The sequence below is a fragment of the Callionymus lyra genome, chromosome 16, assembly GCF_982586985.1.
Source record: "Callionymus lyra chromosome 16, fCalLyr1.hap1.1, whole genome shotgun sequence".
NCBI lineage: Eukaryota > Metazoa > Chordata > Actinopteri > Syngnathiformes > Callionymidae > Callionymus > Callionymus lyra.
In genome coordinates, this window is record NC_141833.1 from 173,244 (window position 1) to 188,058 (window position 14,815).

A 14,815-nucleotide genomic window follows, 5' to 3' on the forward strand; every position below is an offset into this window, starting at 1 on the left:
CAGATTCTCTAATGTAATCTGATCAGGGCCATGTAATTCTTCATTTTCCAACAGCTCCCTGGAGCAATGGATCTGAGCGCGAGATGAATGTAGCTTAGTGCGTGTCCCTGTCTGCTTTCGCTTCGTCCTCTAAATGTGCCTCCTTCAGTGTGTTTAACTGATCGGCTGGGTTGCTACTGGCAGCTGCGTCTCTTGCCACAAGACAATCTCTCCACTCCTCTCCAATTCATCCACACACCCTTCCCTCTTCCCCTGCTCTCTTCCTTTCCCATCTCAGCCAACGAACGATCCCTCTTCTCCCTCATTTCATCCTCTTTTCTCCCTCTCAATTCCTTTCCCCTCGCCCCTTCTTCCAGTGGCGACACCAACCATCAGGTCCCATCTATCTGTGTGTACGTCAGCAATTAGAGCGCAGAGGCAGCCAAATGCCAGCCATGTCCCCAAGCTACACACACACATTCAGGGGCTTTGCCCTGACAAAAAAGCAAGAGAACAAATCACACCATAATTTACAATCTTGCTGTGCTAAAATCTCATTATATCATAGACATATGGATTTGGCGGCATGCACGGCTGGGAAGCAGGGGCAATAAATTCCACCAATCGTAAATTATTAAAGGAAAGATAGACATGAGCGTCGCCAGTCTAGATTAGCTGTAAATCAAACTCCAACATGGTTTGTTTAAAGAATTAAGTCCCACGTGTTGGAAAGCACCTTTTGCTTAAGTCAGGGGTCAAATATAACCTACCCTTGAATATCAGGCTAGATCCGGTTGGAGTCATAAAGCTGACACAGGTGGCCTTACAGGAAATCTGCTCTTTATCTGTTTATATAGCAACTAGAGATAGTTGAACAATTGAGGCCAAAGCCACTTGTGAAAATCTTTAAGGTCAAGAAAAGCTTTAGGAGGACAGGCCGATTTTTTCAGGTTTGTCTTTTTTCTTTTGCCAAATTGGATTGAATTTGATTTAAAGGCAAATTAAGCTTTACCATGCCTTTGTTATCTTGCATACAAAAACATCAGAGCTGCTGAAACAAATGAAACAAAATTAGGATTTTGAAGAAGCCTGTCGGCCGATAAAAGACACATTATTGGTTTTAAAATGAAGGCAAACCTGCACACTAATTAACAAACATGAACCACCAACTATGTCATTAATTACAGAGCATTTAATTGGTTATGAGAGGTATATAGAACTGAACTGTGACTTGCAAATTTTTGTGTGTATTGCCAAATTCAAGGAGGATTGTTAGTTATAAACCTTTCTTTAAACTCATATTAAATTGACTCTTGTTGCAATCCTGATACTCACTTGATAAAACATGTCTGTACAGCTCTTTACAGCGAAAACAGTCAGCTTCCTCCCAGCCGGTCAAAGCAGGAGGCCGTCAACAATGAGTCAGGTTCCGCTCGAGGTTTCTGCCTTCTAAAAGGAAGCTTTTCCTCGCCATAGCTCACTGTACAGTGTTTCACTTATTGCTCATTGTTGAATTGCTGGAATCAGTTTTTCCTTAATCAACTATAGTCTTACTTCAACTGTAAAGTGTCTTATAACTTTGTTATGATAAGACACTTTAAATAAAATTTAATTTAATTGAATTGAACTTATTTGAGACAGATCAGGCATCATAAGTTTTTTTTCTTGTGTGTGGGTCAGGGGTACAGATACGTTCACAGTGAAACAGGTGCTTTCAAAGTGCTCCCTAGTCACTACACAGATAGGCAACATTTTAAAACAGCATGGGGGTCGGAGTAAAGAGTCGCATTAGACTTTGAATGGAGAGGAATCTAATACATGGATGGTCCTCTTCCTCACTCAGACCATTGACTTCAAACTGAGCCTATTAGCAAGACAACACAACAGTAATGGCACTGCTTTGGCAGCGCCTGCCCCTCATGTGTGTGTGGACCACCCAGCACTCACACACTCTTCACTTTTCCCACGCTATTGTTACCAAAAACATCAGTGTATTATAGCGTGAAACCAGATCAAAGGTGGGTTTAGTTGGACAGAGAAACACCCGTTTAGCTTGAAATTGACTTAAGAGTCAAGTGGACCGCAGGAGGAGGCAGTTCTCAACACACAGGAAACAAGAGACAGTGAGTAGTGATGGTTTTAGTTTTTTGGCGGGGCTTTCCTACGATGCTTGGTGTTCAACAATCCTGACTGGTCCAAATTCATTTTGCAGTATCAGTTTGGGTTTGCTATGAGACATATTTTATATTTATATTTATCAATACAGTATATATTTAGTTCAGCGCAAAAATTACAGTATATCCCCCTTTAAATCTCTTATATCTCTTAAAAATATGTACAAGGTGGTGTCCAACTTTTAACATATAACATATATTTAATTTGACGTATATTTAAACCCTTTAAAGTTTTGCGGTAACCACATTGAACAGGAAAAGTTTAAACCATTTGAGTAGTTATGCTGAATATTGGCTGAGTGTATTTAGGTGCTCTCCTTGGCTGCCTTTTCTACTCTGCAGAAGCTACTGCCTAGAAAATTTAATCCAAAGATGTTTTGGGCTGGTTATCATATGTAGCATGTCCTAAAATAATTTTCAGGAGGTCTTAGTTTAAATCCCATATCTTTTCAAAGTTAAACAATCAGACACATCTTAAGTAATTTTTGAGAAACGATTATCATGGGTATAATATTTTTGAAATATTTAATTTACTATCAACCATGTCGTGTTTTGTGAAAAGTGTTCTGCAATTTCAGGACTTTAGGGTCAGTTATACTAGTGACCAGCAGGGGGTGTATCAGAGAAGTAAACTGGAACACCAGTTTGACTGATTCTTTCTTTACTCCTGTAGTCTGACGCAAATGGACCGGGGTGTCCCTGGGTGTCATTTGTTGTTGTTGTATTTGTGACGCGAGTTATCGAATAATAAGCACAATTTTAAAGTCGGACATTTGGGATGGACACATGGCTGCGGCTGCTCCTAGACCCTCTCGCAGTAGGACCAACTTCACACTCGGGTACGAACTGAAGGCAGGGCTGACTTGGGACTCTTCACAGAACTGGACTCAACTGGCTTTGAGAGAGTGTGAGAGTAAGAGAGAGGAGAACGGAGGGGGCAGCCATTCACTTTGCGCACAAAGCGCACTGGACTCCACTAAGTGGAGCGAAACACCAGACCAGAGTGGTGTGTGTGAGCAAGAGCGCGCGTGTATTGGAGATGTGTGACGCCCGTCCGTGGTGGGCGAGCTTCAGGAAAAGTGATTTTCGCTCTAAGTTAAACACACTTTTAAGCAGAATAAAAGTCTCGCTCGCACTTATTGGTTGAGAACGACTCCAAAAGTTGACTAAATCAAATGTGTTGTGGTTTTACTTGTGAGGCGTCTCGGGGGTCCTTCGTGTCGTTGAGAGTCGCGAGCAGTGCGCGGCAGCAGCGCTCTGAACCCTGGACACCCCTCCCTCCCCTTCTCGTCTGTCCCTCCACCACCAAGCACCCCCCTCACACTCCCGTCTCAGCCTCAAGCCTCACACACGTTGTTGTTGAGCACCGTGAGACCCCCACTCACCCACCCCTTCCAGGACCACCGCCTGACACTGTCTCCGCGACCGTGCGCTCCCTCGCCTCAGCTGCTCTTCAATGGTCGGTGTCTGGAGGGTCTTCCACTCAACCTTGTGTGTTCGTGGAAAGTCCTGTCTGCCTGCTCCTCCTGCCACTCTCTCTCCCCCTGTTTTTCGCTAACAGGGAGGTGTTAACTACTTTGCTTCCCCTGAAGCGCCTCCCGTCCTCGCCGGTGCCGCTGCGCACAACTCACAAGCGCCAACGCTGCTACTTCCATCGCGCACAAAAAAGTTTTGGGTTTGTTGTGACGGATAAAATACAGAAGCTGGGATTCGTTTCCAGCAAGATCCAGCGAGGTGAGTCCGTTTGTTATTCGGTTTGAAACTTTTACTTTGGGCTCTGTTCAAATTGAGCGTCTATTTCCAAGCAAACTTCATCAGAGATTCGTGCGCTTTTGTCTCAGTGGAGTTTCTCAACTCCGCGTCGCGTCGGAACCGTTTGGAATCTCTCGCGTGCCCAAACTTTTTTTTTTACACCTCTTCAGGTGTGTTTGTAGGTGTGCGTGCACGTGTTTAACCATGTACGCGCACGCTATGAGAGTGTCCTCCAGGAGACGACTATTATCTATGAATGCGGAACCATGCATGTGTCATTACGCATTCATTAGCAACACAATTACACACACATCCACGTATCACGCACGAACTGATGGTGACGACCCTGTAGCTATTTATTTCACTTTAATAGAAAGGAATTTATTTTCAGCAAAACATAAATTAAAATGGAACGTTATCAAAACAATAACGGTGTTAATTATTAGCTCGTAAAATATTCAAACGTGAGTTACAATAAAAAAAGGGATCTTTCATACTTTTCTTTATTTGGAATTAAAGCGGAATATTTTTGAATGTAAAACTTTTGTTCCTTACCATAGTCTTTTAATAGACCTTCACTGATTTAATTTTTTTTTAAATATATAGGTTGCTTAATTCTGATTTATTAATTAAAAGACTTCCTCCATTAATAACGCTTTGTTTTAATGTCCAACGTTTGCCATTTAACGTCGTTTGAACTAATCCGTTCATTGCGGTTACAAAAAATAAAAAGAGCAACTGACCGTAAGATCACTTCGGGCCTCCTCACAACAACCTACTTTATAACAAATTTGAAACTATTAAATATTCGCTGTCAATTTAAATTGAGCGTGCGCGTCAGTATTCGTTTTCGCATGATTAACCTCAGTCGGGGAAAACACCTGTTAACTAGTAGGAAGCCATTATAATTTATATTCTCTCCCGAATACGCAACAAGAGAAAGCCCCGAGAGGCCTTCCAGAAGTGTGGCCGCTCAAAGTCCGCCTAAATCGGCTTTTTTTTAGTTCTGACACCGGTGCCGCTGCCGTGTCCAAACATCAAACGTTAGATATCATTTTTAATATAATTTTTTTTAAAGAAAATGCTTCGGGTATAATTGACCAATTGATCTCGGTGTTTTTAATCAACGCTTTAGCCATTATATGAAGGCTAAAGAGATCAAATAAATTTGATTTGATGTGTAAACTGATTAATTTTTTGCCGGTGAACGATTATTTCGTTTCGTTCTTCATAAAGTCACACCTTGATATTATGTTCAACATTTGAACGCTTCAACGGAAACAAATATGCTGTTTTAATCCTCGTAATAAAAAAAAGGATTGGACGAAAATTTGTGAATTAAACTAGACTTGCAGTCTCAAAGTTTAGCATTTATGTCCGGCGGCACATGGCACTCATCATCACAAACCATGGCTTTATAAAAGTTTAGAAAAACAACAACAAACACTGTCAATCTTAACATCATTCAATAAATTATGCAGATCAATTTTATCGATTTTTCGACCCAGCAGTCGAGACTTTTAACGACGTGCCAAACCCTTTCCTTTTCCATAGCAAACGCGTTTGTGCGCAACAATGACATTTTAATTGCAAAATAAGCAAAAATTGTTACACTTGCTTTTAGCGAATCTTTATTTATTAACGATTCGATTATGTTAATGTTTTTAATAATGCGCAATAAAATGAGATATAGAAGTTTTGGATCGTATCGTACTGTTTTCAAGTTTAATTAGATGTTTGATCCTCCTAGTATCACTTGACGCAAATGTCATCTCTTGTTTTTTCTTTCTCAAATACTAAATAATTACAAGAAAACATCATCTAAAGCGATTGCATTATCTGTGGGAGAATAACGTTTTTAATTAATTAAAATAACGTTTTTAATTACCGTCCTACTGCAACCCTTTTACCGAGAAGGTCTTATTTTAATATAAATCAAGTTTTCATCAAGTTAAAACATATTTGAGTACAATTCATTGTTTTATTTTTTCCGTGCTATGTTAATTGCCACCCACATCGTTTTTTTATCCTGAGATAAAACATTAAAACCTTTAAATGTATAACTTAAAAAATGTTTTATTTACTTCTGCGTCATTATATATGTTATCGCGAACAAGCGCTATGGTCAGATTAAGATGGCTTTAGTATCCTTTCCATCTTCCACCCCTCGGACCAGCCATTTATTTAAGCTCTGATCTCACCTCGTCTTTGTGTGCGACAAGTTATCGTCAAAATGTTTAAAAAATGTTTGATCAAACCCATCAATTTAAATCTAATCATGAACAAGGCAAAAAAATAATTAACATTACTTCGAAACAATTCTTGAAACTTTAAAATCAAAGTGAGGGAAATAAAGGAAACATTTCAATTGTATCCTTTCGCCCAATTATTTGATGCGCAAAGAAGCACAAGGGGAACAAGTGCGGATGGTGACGATCCCCGCGCTACATCACTTCTTATCAACATGCAATAATTCCACTCGCCACTCCTTAATCCCTCTTAAATCGTTTCATCGTTATATCTTTTGCAGTTAATAAATTGGACGTGCAGTGTGGAAGTTTAGGGAAAAGCAAATAACACTGTCTCTCGGGAAATGCACACCTTTTATTATTATTATAATTTGTATTATACTAATTATTATTAGTAGTATTATTAGTTATGCATATATCAAGACACTTTGACATTTAGTCATTTTCTACGTGCAAATATTTTCTATATTTTAAAAGAAAATGTTTTTAAAAATACCACTCAAAAGTATCTGTTATCGAAAAAATAAAACAATTTGGTGTAATTTAAAACAAATTGTTTCTGTTCAAATTGTGCAATTATTTCTAATGCTATTGTTTGTAGTATTTTTAAGAGTTTTGAGTTGATTCACCTTAATGTTTAAGCGGTAGAGCCACACAATCAGCGTCTGTCACCCAGCGGCTGAACTTTATCCTACCCTAAAAATATGTGTCTAGACCAAACTATTCCCTTTATTGATGACAGGAAAGGAGAGTAGCTTGTGTCCCGTCATATTCTATTAGAAGGAAATCAGTCAATGGAGCCGCTACTCAGTGTTTAATGGTTTGATTGCATTGGAGAAGGCAGCGACTGGTAATGGCGTTCTAGAGGAAGAGTGGAATATCAGTTCTATCAGCAACAAGAGAAAGTCAAAGAATTAGCCTAATGGGTGGGGTTGTGTCAGATGTCAGCCCCCACCACCTTTCCTTCTTTTCCAGAAGACACTGTTTGTGCATTTATATCTATCGATTGCAGCCAGTCGGTGTTGGTTCAGCACATTTATCATTTTTCTCAGCAACATCCTTTACCTACATCACATTGTAATGTAAAGATTTGGTTTCTGGTGTCTCCCCGTGACTTTTGACCTCAACGTAGAGGAGCACAGAGATCACCCCCTCACAGGTATTAATGAACTTTCACACTGTTCTTATTAACTTTGCTATGAAGGAGTAGTTTCCCCTCTTTTTCCTTGTTAACTAATTGGCCTGTGTGTGCGAGCCGGCCAAGCCAGCTGCCTGTCTGTCTGCCTGCCAGCCAGATAGATTAGTGGCTGCTGTTGAACACGGCGGCACAGCATAGCAATAAAGAGTCATAGGCGGGCAACTGTTGCCACACATTTACAGTCGGTCACAGACAGACTAGGTTTACGGAAGCTTTCCTGCCAATCAGTAAGATGGTGTTATCTGGACTATTTTGTTGCTTTAAATTGTAAAACTTACTTAGATACTTTTGTGTGCATCACTTTTTCTTACTTACACCATGGTTCTGTTTTTCACAAACAGACCCAGACATGCAGGATGAAATGCAACCTATGCAAGTTAACAAACTGTTCAGCTCTGAAGTCACTAGTAAGAACCGGAGCATTTGTAATTCACTTACACCAGCTGTAGAATCCATAATGATCACTTACAGCTATTAAAACCACATTAAATAATAATAAATGTATGAGGTGCTCATAATAGTAATGATAACAATTATAGTTGAAATTATAATAACAAGAAACACAATTAAACTAATAATTATAAGGTCAAAATCAAAATCTGAAACTTTAGAGAACAAAAATATGAAAAACCTTTTGAAAAAGGAAGCGCGAAAAATGTGATAGGTATGATCAGAATCCAAAACTCTTTCAAAGCAGTGTCATAATTTATAATTATAACAGCGTTAGTCGCAAGAGAAGTAACACAAATAGAAATTGCAGCTGTAGGAAAGACAAGGACAAATAACACTTTAGAGAAGGAGAATCGAGAGATAAATGGCTGTGATTCTTATTCACAAGGACATTTGCGCTTCGCCTCATGGCCATAAATGAATGAGTAGATTTCAATAGTATCGACTCTTTGCTTCGGACATCAGCAAACTCACACGCAGACACACACTCCCACAGCGGTTGCAGTCTGTCTAGAATACAGAATGTGAATCTGTTTGGTCCTGAAATGAAGAGACAAGAAAAGTTACCCTGAAACGACGGAATAATATTATTATTATTACGTTTATTAAAGTAAATGATGTAATCAGATGAGATTTTTAGAAACGTTTCTCCTATATATATCAATTAGATCATTTTTACATTTATCCAAGAGTCACAACCACGATCAAATAAACTTGTCAGTCCTTGTTGTAAAACCTCAACCCATCCGTGCAGCCAAATAAGCTAATAACATCCCATCATTGTTTTGAAAGAACATCTATCATGTTTATGACCTCGACTTGCAATTATCTCCCTCAAAATCTGTGGCCCTTCTTGTGGAGGGGAAATTTCTCCTGTTAAATGTCTCCTGTTGATGTCAGAGCACATTGTTGTTGACACGGCAATTTCTGCAGCCAGTATAACATTGTCACCTCAAGTGCACATTTGACATGAAAAGCCCTGCTCGCTATTTTGTGTTTAATATCGCCATGACAGCTGTATGATTCTTGCACGCTGTAATCAAATTATGCTCACCGGTAAATGTTCCCCTGTGACATTTTCTATTACAAAATGCATAAACCCCCCGTCAAACCCTGTGGTGATATTCCTCACAGGGAAATGGGATTGTAAGTGGCATTGAGTGACATTCTATGTTTGTGTAGGATGTAATTGTGTTTGTATACTGATGATATCCATGGGCATGTGCCATGTAAAGTCTGATTATTGTTTTTAGGAGCAACTGTAAAAAAGAGTGATAGGTTGATCGCACTTCATATGAACAGCTATGAATAATATTGCAGGTATATCTCTATATATCTATCTCAAATACTTGGGGGGGGGGTGTTAATGGGCTTGGGCTCTCAGTGTTTGTAGGCCTAGTTACTAGCTTAGTTGAGGCCACATCAAGGCAGCCTTAGTATCCGCCCGGTCCTTTACTGCAATGGAATATCCAGTGTCCTCTTATTGGATTGGCTGCTTCATGTTGGCCCTTCACTCTTCTTCCCCTCTGCCTTCTCAGTAATGATAATAAAATTGAAATAGCCCGGTACTTATCAGTGTATAACCGCCCTATAAACACCTCAGATACTTTTTGAAGTTAAGCAGGAGAAAGTCTGACACACAGTTCCAGCCGAGAGAGACAAAGACAGGAAGGTAGAGAGCAAGTAAACCGACAAAGGAAAGAAGCGGAGTTGTTGTGGCTACATTTAGCTATTTTGAGAATGGATTGCGGTAGGTAGGGATGAGTGGGTGAATAGAGGAGGAGGTGTGAAATGTGACTCTATGGCAGTAGTCCAGACCAGAGCCGTGTTAACAATGAGCCATACTCAACACTACACAGAAGTCCTCCTTTACATTTGCGGTGATATTGCGGTGCAGCATCTTCCTCAATCTCTTGGCTCTAGCCTTCTAGCAGGAATTGACTGTAGTAACTGGATTTTACCAGCCAAACCCCGGATCGAGTTTTGGGATTTTATTTGAATGACTACTGCTGCCAACTGACAGCAGTTTTATATTATACTGCTGATGGCAAGGCTTTCAAGCATCGTAACAGAATCCCCCTAATATGTGACAGAATTGTCACACAACTATTTCAATGACACAAGCAATCATATGGAAGTTTTTGGACAGACCGTCTGTACTGCACTGGTTCTGAAATAATCAGTGATAATGAGATTGAAAAAGCAGTTTATTTTGTGAACTGTCACAGTTTTTGGTTGAACTTTTCACAGTAATCTAATATTTAGAAATATTTACAACTTTTACCCGTGCACATCTTTTGAAAACACAATTTAGCACCAAAACAAGTAATCCTTTAATCAAAAATAATCATAACTGAACGGTGAAGGATAAAGTCTAAATATATATAAAATATTGAAAAGGAAGGCCATGTTTCTTTGACTTATCCTCCGTCATACCTATAAAAAACATTTTTCCATGTTACCCAGTGCAGTATATATTTTCGTATAACCAGGTGAAATGCAGATTTAGATTTAGTTTAGTAAGGCAGAACACGTTTTGTGCTGACTTTATCATTCCAGGAAATTTCCCTTGATGGAATTAAATCCCCTTAAATCTGTCTTGATAACCTGTTCTCATCTAGATGTTGGTGTTCACAGTGCACAAAATCTGCTTCTGTCACTCATGTAAAACACATTTCCTCCAGCTTTAAATCTTGCTTAACGCTCCAAGTATCCCATCTTCCACTTTACCTGTAAGGATAAACATCTTTAAAATCTTATTTTATCTCTTTTCATTAGTTTCCTTGAGGCATTTTATAGCCAAAACAATGGCACACTCAAATGTACCTGCAGAGGAAAGAAGCTAATCTGTTGCTACTTGCCACTGTGTCTCAGGGTCAAGTACGGCTAATTTATTCACTCAGTCAGATTTCCTCTGGCTCATGCATGGCAGATGGAGAGGTCTGATATGATATCACCCCACCGAGACATCCAAGGGAGGAAGGTAGAAATAGAGGGTAGGAGAAGCAGAACATATCAGAAGATATTTTCAAGACAGTAGAACATTTGAAATGAAATAAATAAGTTAAATGTTCTGTTTGATGGACAAAAGTAGGTGTGTTAAGTGTTTCAGTGAAACTGAATGTATTGTTAGCATAACCACTCTTGCCTGGGCTTGCATATGTGCGTGCGTGCAGTGCGTGTGTATATGTGCCGTTATCTTTAGACAAGTGGTTCTGGTCCAATAACATCCTCGGAGATGGTAGGAATAAGCCGCTTAGAAGAAGATCTTAGATGGAAGGCAGAGAAATAGTGCAAGGGGGATGAGATGTGAGTGGAGGGGGGTAGATTAAGAGGATGGAGGACAAGAAAGGGACATTTGAAATACAATAAGATTTGGACAGAGGCAAAGTCAGAAGGCAAAAATTCGAAGTGTATTCTTGAAAACAAACTACTGAAAGAGGTCATGAATTTTTTTTAGTTTTTCTTTCAAAAGATTTGGGGATCTGGGGATTTTGGGAATACGATCAACAGTTTCAATTTGAGGACACCTAATTCCCATTGGGTTTCTGCTATAGCTTTAACATGGTGCCTTTTAAGAAGACTATCCCTGAAGGATCTGACTTCAAGCATGGGATACCAGAAGCTTCTGAAAGAACAATAAATTACATTCTGCCTTTCTCTTTTTTGGGCTGCATTCTTGTTTGGCATTGATTGAACAGTGGCTTGTCTTATTTCTGTAAGAACGTATCATTACAAAAAGATGTGTAACCCTTAAATCCTCCCCACGTCAACATTTTCTTTTTTTCTTTCATTTCAGATTCAAATCCACCAAAGCATGACACTACGGCTTCTGTGTCATCTCCAAAAGACTCAACAAGAGGGTGACAGTTTGGACTTCAGCTGATCATTGAAGAATTATTTGGGACTGAACAACACATCACTATCCTGGCTTGTGAAAAGCTCCTAATTTCCAGTTATATCCGGTTTGAATCTCTATTGATACGTCATAGAGAAATGAACTAAATACCTTTATCGTATCATCTCGTTTGATCTTTTAACCGTTGATTCAAGGGTCTGAAGACTCTAAAAAGCAAATTCGCTCTAAAGAGCGAAAGGACTTGTTTAGTCTTAACTAGGAGGATTTACCTCCCCATTATTCTCCAAAAATCCCTTAACTTCAAGCATATACCATGGACCTCCACAGAGCAGCATTTAAGATGGAGAGTTCCTCTTACCTACCAAATCCCCTTGCTTCCCCAGCCCTGATGGTCCTGGCGTCCACTGCAGAAGCTTCCCGAGATGCTTCGATCCCCTGTCAGCAGCCTCGTCCCTTTGGCGTCCCAGTATCTGTTGAAAAAGACGTCCACTTGCCATTCAACAATGGCTCATACACTTTTGCTTCAATGTATCATCGGCAAGGTGCTGTACCACCCGGATTCCCTAACAGAGACTTTCCTCCATCGCTTCTCCACCTCCATCATCAGTTTGCTCCACCTAACCTGGACTGCTCACCAATCAGCATGTTGAATCACAGTGGTGTTGGTGCCTTCAGGCCATTTGCTTCACCTGAAGATCGGGATGGAGTACCAGGCGGGTACCAATCAGCATTTACCCCGGCCAAGCGCCTCAAAGGTTGCCTTGAAGCTGAGGCTTCACCACACCTGCGTTACACTGATGCGGATGGGAAAGAGTATGACTTTGGTGGGACTCAGATTCCAACGGGTGGCTCACCAAGCAGCGCCTTAAAGGCAGTAGAGGACAGCGGGAAAAAGATATTCGCCGTGTCAGGGCTCCTGTCTGATCGTGAAACCTCCTCTAGCCCAGAAGACCGCATTGAACGCTGTAAGTAAATTGTTCTGTCAAAATAAAGAGTAACTTAAAGCAGCACTGCATAATATTGAATACAATTGTTTCTAGTTTTCCCCTAGTGTTAGAACTGTGTTATTGCATTTTTACTAACAACGACATGATTTATTTATTCTTTTTAAATTTTTGGTTTCAAATTACTACACTGCTACAACACACTTCAATAAACAATTCCATTATGGTTTCTAGTCATCATCTTGCTTGGCTCCACAAATACTTGTTTAACAAGCATACAAGCTAGTCACATTTGCATTCACCAGTGGAGTGATGCCATTTGGTCCTCATGCATTGGGAATCTGATTAGTGCCTGTGTGTTTGCACCAGTGACTGAGGGACCAGCCGTGTTGCTCGTCGTATGCATTCATCATAGCTTCTTTCTCCAAACCTCAATGCCAAAAGATTTGCCCAAAACTTGGCAGGCCTTGTCTGTTTGAAGTTCCCACTTTCCTTTCTGACAAACACACAGGCAAGCATAAACTCTTCTGTGGAAATGAATTTCTCTTACTTACAGAACTACTTCCACACATAAGAAAAAGCTTCTAATGAGGTGAATGGAAATCTAGGATTGTAAAAGTAACGGTTTTGGTCAATAACCAAGGGAATGTGTTTAGTTTTGGACATTTTGTGTGTGAAACCTCATGTTTCTATTTGGAAAAAACAATTACATGTTTTTGAGAGAAATACAATAAATAAAAGCATGATATGTACCACATATTATTATAATATTATTGACACACATGATTCGTCTCCCATATATTATTCAGAAAACAAGGACATAGCTTCTGTGCTTCTTTTGAAACAGCTGGACTTTTACCCTAATGAATTTTAAGCCTGTAACAAGCTTGCTTCTGCATTCACCATAGGCTTCTAATGGAATTTGTGCACATGCTCTGTATATAGCAAAGAATTATGGTTTCTTCTTGACTGGTTCTGGCGACCCAGCGAAGGCATAAAGAACAAACAACACTTTAGTTCTGTCCCTGGAGAACAGCACTCGGGCAGCTTCACACACACATTAACAATCTCGCAGCTTTTGTGTCGCTTCACAAATACTGCAGCTTCTTGTTGACGGTCTCACAGTATAATGTGATTTATAATGCTTGGGGTCCCACATCTCCACCACAGATCCCGATGTAAAATCGATACCAGAAAAAGTTAGTCATTGAAGATCTATGCAGTCAGTGATCAGTTGAGTTTAGTACAAAACAACACCAGTACTGGCCATTGAATGGCTATTTGCACAAGTCTGTGACTACCTTTGTCTAGTATTCAAAGGTGTGTTTAATTCACTTTTATTCTGGTTTTTACCTTGGCCCTGTAGTAATAATTAAAACTACTCAAGAAGTAGAGCCACACAAAAACATTGATTCCCACCAAGTGCAGTATGTTTTAGGATGCCTTTTATTGTGAGGTGTAATAGCCAAATAGATAGATAGATAAACTTTATTAATCCCTCTGGAGGTCTCCTTTCCGGAAATATTTTGTAAACGCAACAATTTTGAAAGTATACAGGACATGGTAACCAGTTGCTAGGTATCCTAGGGTTGCCACTTGAAGTTATTTACTTGACCACAATGTGATCACATTTACTGGTTTAGCTCCATTTTCTCAGTGCTGATTCATTATAGTAAATGCTTCCCGCCAATTACTTCGTAATTACAATTAAAATGAGGCATTATGAGGTTGTATTCAAAACTGCATTAATGATGACAGTACATTTTTTTGATAAGAAATCTGATTTCTTTCCATCTGTCACAGCTTAGAATGTTGGGCAGTCAGGTGGGGATGGGTCTTATGTCAGTCGAGAGTATGAATGGTGGATTGAAATGAAAGTTATGTAGCTCTAATTTGGATGCATGAAAGAAAAATGGGGAAAAACTCTTTTGGGTTCATCAAATCCTTCAGACGAGATGTCAGTTGGATGATGTGAATGAAGTGAATATTATTTTTGCTTGTGTTCTTGTTGCCGTGTAAATTCCACTGTAAAAGCTAGGCTCTGAGTGCAACTTGTTGCCATAGTTGAGTTTTTTCAGCTTGCACATTTGCTACTACAGATGTGGATAAAAAATAGAAAATTAAACTCTATTTTATGTATGACAGGATGACAACAAATCTGACTCTTGAAAAACTGACTCCCTCATGAAAAAAAGGGAAAATACAGTATT

General features: G+C 39.6%; 1 protein-coding gene across 7 annotated transcripts in view; it reads left to right on the forward strand.

Annotated features, from left to right (window-relative positions):
* The first annotated feature begins 3,704 nt into the window (after positions 1–3,704).
* rnf220a (ring finger protein 220a) overlaps positions 3,705–14,815 on the forward strand; it is a 120,834-nt gene continuing 109,723 nt past the window's right edge. For all 7 annotated transcript variants that reach the window (XM_087810242.1, XM_087810247.1, XM_087810245.1 and 4 more), the window contains exons 1-2: positions 3,705–3,887; positions 11,602–12,626. In XM_087810242.1, the coding sequence (XP_087666368.1) occupies positions 11,975–12,626 (652 nt within the window). In that variant the 5' untranslated portion in view covers positions 3,705–3,887; positions 11,602–11,974. The remainder of the gene's footprint in view (positions 3,888–11,601; positions 12,627–14,815) is intronic.